The 9,564-nt window shown below is 40.6% G+C and overlaps 1 protein-coding gene across 1 annotated transcript in view; it reads right to left on the bottom strand.

Moving 5' to 3' along the window:
* Nucleotides 1-725: 725 nt before the first annotated feature.
* The window catches only part of Ghitm (growth hormone inducible transmembrane protein), a gene marked incomplete at its 5' end in the record, with an annotated part of 14,445 nt that continues 5,606 nt past the window's right edge, over nucleotides 726-9,564 (bottom strand). Inside the window, 4 exon segments of the mRNA XM_005407879.2 lie at nucleotides 726-2,222; nucleotides 3,906-4,077; nucleotides 4,627-4,815; nucleotides 6,779-6,887. Of these exon segments, the coding sequence (XP_005407936.1) occupies nucleotides 2,138-2,222; nucleotides 3,906-4,077; nucleotides 4,627-4,815; nucleotides 6,779-6,887 (555 nt within the window). The 3' untranslated portion in view covers nucleotides 726-2,137.

Genomic DNA, 9,564 nt, shown 5'->3' with positions numbered 1-9,564 from the left:
AGAGATGTTTTGCTTTCTGTTCCCTAAGGCCTATGTACTTGTAGCTCTTTTCTCTGTGAGCAAAGTGACAACAGAAACAACACTGTGGTATGCTAACAGAAGCCAACTATCAGAGACTTGTTGTTTCAGCATTATCAATCATATTTATGTAGCTCAGTTTCATATTTTATAGTCTTTACTGTCCTAGCAAAGTCAGGAAAAGTTAGGTACTATAACATAGTACTGTCACTCCATTTAAAAATAAAACCTTGATTTTTGTAAATCAGCCTTTGCTTGATACCACTGCTAAAATTATGCCAGTTCTGTTCTATGTGTGGTACCATCCAAAAATAAAAGACATAAACTTTGGTTTCTAAAATGTGATCAAAGGTAACAGGCCCTGTAATCCATTAACATTGTATGGAGGCTGGGGTAGACTGGGAAAAAACAGAAGAAATTAAGCATTTATACTTTTTTTTTTTTAAACTCAGAAAAAAAAAAAAAAAATCAAACCAGCATCAGAAGTTAAAACTTACATAACAGGTATTACGGTTGTACACATTTAACCTTAACTCTATGAGGTAGGTTTCATTAGTATCTTCATTTAACAGATGGGGCAGGGACGGTTAAAAAAATCTCTCCAGTGTCACATAAGAAATAAGCAGAAGTGTTGAGTTAGAGGCAGTATCCAACAAATCCCTGTTCAAATACTGCAAATTCAGTTCAGCTAAAAAAAAGCAGACCAATCACCATCTGGCCAGAAACTTTATTGTTTCATAAATAAATATTCTATGTACTTTGAGATGGTTAGAAGTTATTTCCAGGTTACTGCAATAAATATTTATCAAAAATAGCAGTCATCTCAGTAATCATATAGACTTCTTCCTATCACTAAAGACTTCTAATTCTGTGTCAAAAATCTTACAAATGTTACAAGCAAGTGAAGTAATAGTCTATGCATGACAAAAAGAAAATTCTGCTGGGGACACTTCTCCATCCCACTTTTGATTCACGTTTTTCAGACAGCTAGCTTTGCTTTACAGTGCTTCATTTCAGAGGGAATGCAAAAAACCAACAGTTTTAGGAGAAAAACTGCTTTTGTAAAAACCTCTAGCATAAGCCACAGCACGTTTTGCTAATGACATCAAAAGGAAGAGCCGAGAAAAACAAGCATATATTTAGACACCAATACTTCTGCAGCAAATCCTCACCAACTACAAACATGTTGCTTGTGTACTTTAAAAAGCAATACATTTCATGCTTTGAACATTTTATCTAGAGTCGTTTAAGGAAATGTTGCTCTAGGAGATTCAAAAGGAAAACTCATATACATAATTCCACTCGGGATTGCCAATGTGACTAACACTCTGCACTGCTGAGGACAGACTCCTGACATTCCTCACGAGGACCACATCTCCACTGTGACAGCACTGAGAAGCAGAGCAGGACGATGTGTCCTCCAGGCCTCTATTTCCAAGGCAAATGCAAAAATAGCAATCACTTGTTTGTTGCAAATACTCAGATGTTTATCATTGGCTCAACACAATCACAAAATGCTAAATTCTAAGAATGGGGGGTAAATGGTGTGGATAACCTACTTTCCAGTCTCTACACCAAAACTTCTACATTACTTATGATGTTACTTCAGTACTCTGTGTGCCAGCCGGGCGTGGTGGCACACGCCAGAGTAATCCCAGTACTCAGGAGGCCAAGGCAGGAGGACTGCCATGGGTTCAAGGCCAGCCTGAATGATACAGCAAGACCCTGCCTCAAAAAAAAAAAACAAACAAAAAATTGTGTCCCAAGATATGAATAGGCACAAATTTACTAATTTTCACTTACTCTAATAAACTCAAAAATAGGTAAAATACTTAAGCTCTCCTGGCATAAACCTTAGTTTTCATATTTGTTAAAGTACCTTAAAATTACTCAAGTATGAGAGTTGGACATACTTATGTGCTTATTTGGAAGAGAACTGCTGAATTTATTTTCTAAAAGAAAAAGCAGACGTGGGGGTTACATTACTGGAACACTTAAATGTGTCAACATGGTCTTATCCTCCAAACCTCAACAAGAGTGGCTTGTACAAACTACATAATGAACATTGGCCCTACTAAACAAACGACATGTGATGCGTCAGGAGCCGGATGCTCTTGCTTCACTTCTTTCTGTTGCCTCCAGTTGCTAGCATACTTGCAACTCGGATAAATATATTTAATACATCCATGTAGATTGCCAACATCCTAGAAAAGAAAACGATGCCTGTTATCTATGATGTGCTCTCAATCATGACCAACCAGTTCTTACAACTGGTGTGAACAAAAATAATTATTTGTCCTAGTTATGTGAAATGGAAATTAAAATGACTGTTTAACTGCTAATGAAGGAAATCCTAAACTAGAAAAGTCAATTTTTTCTTTTTTGTATACTAATCTTTTAAGTTTTAAAACAATTTTTAAAAGCATTACTTTGTTCTCTGACACTCTAAGTATGGTATCTTGCAAAAAACAAAAATAAACAAAAATCCCTTGGTGACAGTCAAGACAAAATCAAATAGACACCTTTATAAAAAATTGCTAGGGGGTTGGGGATATAGCTCAGTGGTACAGTGCCTGCTTGGCAAGTGCAAGGTCCTGAGTTTGATTCCTGACACCAAAAAACCAACCAAAAAAAACCCCCAAAAACTTGTTAAGACAGTCTGGATTTCAAAATATAATTTGCCCAGTTTGTGCTACAAATCTAAGCTTTACAATAACATTTTTCAAATCATAACATTGGCTTTTATTTTTAGATTAAGAAACATAAATTACTTAAAAACGTGATAGTATCATGAAATGTTAGAAAACTTTAAAAAGAACAATTTTGGTAGAATCCTAGAGGAGAAACAACAGTTCAATTAAAGCTGAATATCACTAAGATGGAATCTTCATACAGAAGTATTTGTAATTCTTAGAAATGAGAGACTTTTTCTTTTTTTCTAAGAAGTTGGTCAATTATGCACATTATCCAATAAATAGTGCAGAACCTTTATAGTGAATGAATACCTAAATGTTCTACTTGGCTGTAGTATAATCAGAGGTTTTTCTGGATATACAAGTATATAGTTTACTATAAAGTGAGAGAATCAAACTGCAATAGAAACAAAATAGTAAAATTCAACAAAGCTACTGCTGTAGGCTGACTTGTGCCCCCACAAACTCATGTGCAGTCCTAAAACTGGTACCTGTGAATGTGACTTTATTTACAGATATGGCATTGGAAGATGTGATTAAGATGCAAGTTAGGATGAGGCTGTATTAGAACACAGTGGGCCTTTACTTCAGTGTTACTGGTGATTGCATAAGAAAATGAGAGGAAGCTGGGCATGCAAGGTAGCACATGCCTGTAATCCCAGCACTTGGGAGGCTGAGGCAGGAGGATCACCATGAGGCCAGCCTGGGCTACATAAGCAAGTTCAAGGCCATCCTGCACTGCCTAGCGAGACCCAGTCTCAAAAACAAAAACAATGGAGAGAAGAGGAGACAGACAGATGCACAGGGAGAATGGAAGGTAAAGTCAGAAGCAGAGACTGGGGTGATACATCTATGAGACAGGGACTACCACGGACTGTCAGAGGGAACAATGAGTGAAGAGAGCAACACAGAACAAGATTCTCTCAGAAGGACCAACCTGGGCCGTACTTCTAGCCTCCAGAACTTAAAGACAATAAATTCTTGTTGACCTGAGCCACCTTGTTTGTGGTGCTTTAGTTTTTTGGTTTTTTTTGGTTTTTTTTCTCCGGTACCGGGAACCGAACTCATGACCTTGCGCTTGCCAGGCAGGCGCTTTTGGCCGCTGAGCTAAATCCCCAGCCCCTGTGGTGCTTTATTATGACCATGGGAAACAAATATACTTACACAAGAATAACAGATAAAAGGGCTACTTACGAATTGATGGGATCATACTTTTGAACTCCATACATTGGTGTTATTTCTGCGCGTTTGATTACTCTCTGAGTATCATGAAGAAGGAACATGCTGAAAAGAACTAATCCACCATACACTGCCACTGTGTACATAGCAGAACCAGCCACAGTGGTAGGTGGAATAAACATCGATCCTGAAACCAAAATCAGGAAAAAAAGTAAGTTTCTGTGTCCTTTTTAAAAAAGAATTTCCTATAACTAACTAGATTTGTAATTTACACTACCTAGAAACCTCTTTGGACCAGGCGGTGCTGAAACATGCCTATAATCTCAGCACTTGGGAGGCTGAGGCAGGAGGACTGCTGAGAGTTCAGGGCCAGCCTAAATTATCTAGTGAAACCCTATCTCAAACCTCCTCCCTGCCCCCAAAAACCAAATCTCTTTGGTGTACCATGCAAACAATAAGACACTTGAGGATTATAGGCTGCAACCCTATTTACAACAGTTCAGAACAGGTGGTATGCATGCCACATTACAGGAAGGTTCTTGCACCACGGCATTTCCCATGTTCTCCAGACCATTTTAGATATATCTGTAAAACCAGCAACAATGGTTGGCCGTATGCCAAGATTTATGAGCGGTCAAATGACAAAAGCCAACCAAATTAGCATATCTCTTCTAGACAACTTTAAACATGACTCGCACAGAAAATCAAGGACTGTGTCAAAGGCACAGTGGCTTACCGAGTGATGCTGCAAAAACGAGACCTAGGCCCACGCCCAGGGGTGCTCCCATGTTCAGAAACTTCTCACTGGGTGCACACATGGCCACGGTGGACAGGCCGCCCACGATGCCAGCCGTGTACCAAGCGGCTCTGACGAGGAGAGGGCCACCCAATATGGTCAGAGGTGCCACCACCGCACCCATCACACCTGGGGAAGGGCACATCCCTGGTAAGCATTCAAAAGTAACAACCAAAGGGAACACACCACTTCCAACATGCTCCCCTAACCTGCTGTACTGCACTGCTATGCGCTGTGATCCTAAGAAGTTTTTCCTTTTGATAATACTATACTCTGTATTTCATAACCAAAGCTGGAGCCATCCAAATTTTGTATGGCAATATTAATATATCCCTAGTTTTGGTTTTAACTCACTAATCTACATTTTCAGTAACTGTAAAATTCTATGTTTTTATAACATGGAAGAATCCAGGTAAAAAGGCTTACAAAACAAAAAACAAAAAAATTTCTAGGTCAAACCTACTGCTGCCAATAGGGAATAAAGTAAAATGAGAGGAAAAACAAACGATGGTAACCTGGAAATGTAGGGGATTCCTGACAGACACTGTTGTTACTCTGTGTGATAGGGAATACTATCACAGCTCACAAATTTCAGTTGTGTTTTTTAAACATCTTAGTAAGAATCATCGTAGAGAAATCACTAATTAGCAAAAGTAAATGAGCTCTTTAACAGGAAAAAAACTTTGGAGAAGGCCCTACTTCAGTGCTAAGCAGAACAAATTACCTTTTCTCAAACAGTCTCACAGAACAGGCACAGAGCTACTGTCATCCTGAATCTTCAGTATCAGTACATTTCCAGAGGAAGTAATAAGCTCAGTACGGGCATGCTGCAGGTGGGCCCAGCCGGCCCACAGCAGAGTCAGAAGCAGCAGTGAAAATAGGAGCCAGTGGTGGGTAAGCAAGGTGAACTGGTGCTGTGCTCTGGGACACAGATACACAGAACAGAACTGGGCAGGCGGGGCCACGGATTTTACTTCAAAAGGAGTGGGGCAAACTCCAACAGCAGAACAGTCCAGATTGCTTCACTGCCAGTGTCCCAGAGTGTAACAAGGGAAGAGCCATCTAGTCACAGTAGACTGCCAGCAGGTGGGAGCAAACTAAGGGGAACTCTGCTCAGAGGCAGGAGCTGGGGCCACCTAGACTCCACTCTGGTGGCCACCACAGGCCAGTCTTAGCCCTAAAAACCAAGGACTGGGCACACCCCTGGTCTGAGACCAGCAGAGTGGTCCTGGCACAGCCACATAAGCAGGCACACAGCTGTGGCCTGCAGCGGGACAAGGGCACCTCCCAATGACCAGTGTGTATGAGGACTCAGGGGTGTAGAACAGAGGAAACTGGGCAGGGTACGGAAGGAGCCCACTGTACATGGGCTGGGGGCAACCTTGGGCTCTTCCTAACCGAGGGTGCAAGGCAACTGGGAAAGCGCCTTAGAGACAATCAGGGTAAGGAGAAGTGGACGTCCAGAATGCTGTCCCCTGAAGACCAGTCCCAGCCCCACATCCACAGCCAAGGTCAGCCCCCCACCCAGCACAAATCCCACTGCAAACTTGGCGGGATTAAACAGCACATTTCTGGGATCCAACCTGGATGCTACTGTAAAACTGTGGACATCAGAGGAATTTTATTTTTATCTTTGATTGGCTTTCCTTATTCTGTCGGGTTGAGTTTTTTCTCGTTTGTTTTTTCACTATTTAGGTTTCTTAACATTTCTGTTTTCTTCTACTTCATGAGGGTGATTAACTTAAAAATTCATGATACTCATAAGAAAGATATTGGAAAAAGGAATTCTACATATGACATTACTATTAGGATTTCGATGAGTTAAGCAACTCTTAAGTGACATGTATCGGATCTGACATCCTCCTGATATCAAACAAAACACACTTCAGTCAATCTCTACTTACCTGACACTGTTACAAGCAGACAAGCTCTATTTCCAAGATGTCTATGGTCTTAGAATCAACAATCTTTCAAAGTAAAGGGCTGACAATAAGGCAACTAGTAACTACTGTGGAAAACCGTGTTTACACTTGTCAAGAGTCACTTAAAATGGGCAGTTCTGGAAGTGGTCCCACAACAATTTAGAACATACCAGAATGGAGCAACCAGGCAAGATGCTTTTGGCCTGGATGCTGTTCATATGGTATGGATCGTACTAGCATTCCAGCTCCAATCATGGCTGCGAAAGTTGCACCAATTGTCTGAAAGATACATGATAAAGAAAAGGGGATCCTTAAATAAAAGTAGAGTACAAATCGTCAAGTTTCAAGTACAATTAGGCAATTTTAATCAGTTTGAGAAGACGAAGACGAACTGAATCCTGTATTTTTCTAGCACACTACAGGCACTGGGTTTCAGTCTGGACTGTATTAGCAAGGGGGCCCCTACTGTCAGATGCGAGGTGCTGCAGACAGCTTTAAGTACAAGAGTGGAGCCCAGCCTGACACCATCATCTTTTAACAATTTTATTCTTGTCAGAGAGGTAAAACAAAATTCCTGTAAGAATTCCAGGAGGCTAACAATTTTTGTAGTACTAGGGACTGAATCCGGGGCCCCACACTCAGCCACATCCCCAGCCCTTTTTTAAATTTTTATTTTGAGACAGGCTCTTGCTGAGTAAGCTGCCGAGGCTGGGCCTGGACTCCTGATGGTCTTTCTCAGCCTCCCAGGGTGTGCTCTTTATAGTGTGTAATAATACCTCTGTGTTAGTCAGGCTCACTTACTGAGTCCTCATCTCAGCAGCTCTTTCTAGTAGGCAGTCACTCTCCATCTACCGCCTGCCCATGTTCACCCATGGAGCACCCGTGTTAGTCTTCCCAACTATTTTACTGAAGCTCCCTGTGCAGTGGAGGGAGGTACTCTTGTGCAGAGAGAAGGTTGAGGGTACTGCTTAAGCACAGAATTTTTTTGAAGTCTTGCGGACTCCTGTCTTGCTATGTTCATTTTGTGCCTTCAAGAACCTCTAGGCAGGGCTGGGGATTTAGCTCAGCGGCACAGCGCCTGCCTGACAAGCGCAAGGTCGTGAGTTCGATTCCTGGTACGGGAAAACAAACAAAACAAAACAACAAAACAAAAGAACCTCTAGGCTAACAGATTCAGGACACCACTTGAAAAGCATAATCCTAAAACTACAGAAGTGTCAAGCTGGCTGTGGTGGCACACACCCAGAATTCCACCACTTGCAAGACTGAGGCAGGAGGACTGCTGAGAGTTTGAGCCTGGGCTACACAGTAAGTTCAGGGCTATCTTGAACTACAAAGGGAGACTGTCTCCCCCCATAAAAGTTAAAACAGCTATGCTACTTTGAGGGAGAATGTAGTGGAAATGTCACGGATTTGGGCTTCCGAAAGGGGAAACTATTAAGGACTTACATCTCTCTCCCCTCAGTTTCTCATTCACTGCTACAGTTCAGTCCCCCTTACCCTCATTTCACATCCCATAAACATATAGCTGGCACACCTGTTGCATGTCTCTTCCACGTCAGTTTTTAATACTTAGACACAAATACTACCTCTGCTGCTCCAGGCTCTACAAAGGCCTCTGATGACCTAGGTACTTACCTTAGTTTGGAAACCCAAGAAACTCTCTTGTCATGTCTTCTTCTAGCTCCTGACCTGAAATACTCGAAACTGTACTCTAGCAGGATTTTAAGCCCCCTTTCAACCTAGGGTTCCCTATCTCTTCCCCTCTGCCCAAGCTATCTGGCAAAAGAGGACTGCACTTATCACCTTCTAAAATAAATGTTGGCCTTGAACAACCCTGATAAAGTAAGTCTCCTTCCCAACAGTCCAAGACCAAAACAATCTTTCAGCTGATCTTTCACTTTCCACTTCCTATTGTGTATCTTTTTTTAAAAAAAAATTAGAAATGTTTATTGAAGAATAACTATACTTTCACTTTATGGTAACAAACAAAAACAAAACACATCTGTTATGAGTATTAAAATATAGAATAGTGATAAGTCTCACCACAGAATTTACAAGACCTATATACAGAAAACTAGAACACATTAGATAAATTAAGAATGTGAAGAAAGCCAGGTGTGGTGGTGCATGTCTGTAATCCCAGTACTCAGGAGGCTGAGGCAGGAGGATTGCTGTGAATTTGAGACCAGCTTGGGCTACAAAGTGAGCTCAAGGCCAGCCTGAACTGCAGAGTGAGACCCTGTCTCAAAAACACAAAAAAACCCAAAAACAAAAATTTGAAGAAACATTTTAGGTGAAACACTTGAAGATAATAATTTTCTATGAAGATCTAAAACCTATTTGTATCTTGTACAATTCATCTCTTTTATCAGCAGAAAAATAGGGTTCACATCTGAAATTATATTTTGGTATCTAGCAAAATAACAAGTATTCAATGAATATTCATTAAATATGAAATCCTTTAAAAGGTCAAAAAACTTAGGAATAACAGTGGCAAAATTATTCTACTCTTAATAGTAGACTGCTTGGATATTTCTGACTAATATTTTCCACTGATCTTTAAGATGTTCTTGGATTTCCTTTAATTTTTAGGAAACTGCTACATAGTAGAACCTGTTTGCCATTTGCTGTAGTTAAGAATAATCTTTTAAGTTTGACTTACAATCCCTTTGGTCCTATTAAAATACGTATTCAATGTGTATTGGTTAGATTTGAGAAGAATTGAATTCAGGGGCAGGGAATATAGCTCAGCAGCATAAGTCCCTGCCTGGCAAATGCAAGGTCCTCAGCTCGATTTCTGACAACCCCCCAAAACAAAGGGAACTGAATTCAACAAATACTAGCTGAGTAAGAATGTACTTTCTCTGCTCAGTTAATTCATATGATCAAATGAACAAAAATTTATTCAAACGAATATTCTTTCATTAGTACTCTTTTTTTTTTTTTTTTTTTT

Source organism: Chinchilla lanigera, unplaced genomic scaffold (assembly GCF_000276665.1).
Source record: "Chinchilla lanigera isolate Chin_1 unplaced genomic scaffold, ChiLan1.0 scaffold00109, whole genome shotgun sequence".
Classification (NCBI taxonomy): Eukaryota; Metazoa; Chordata; class Mammalia; order Rodentia; family Chinchillidae; genus Chinchilla; species Chinchilla lanigera.
Note: the sequence above shows the minus strand (reverse complement) of the source record. Positions and strands in the feature narration are given on the sequence as shown.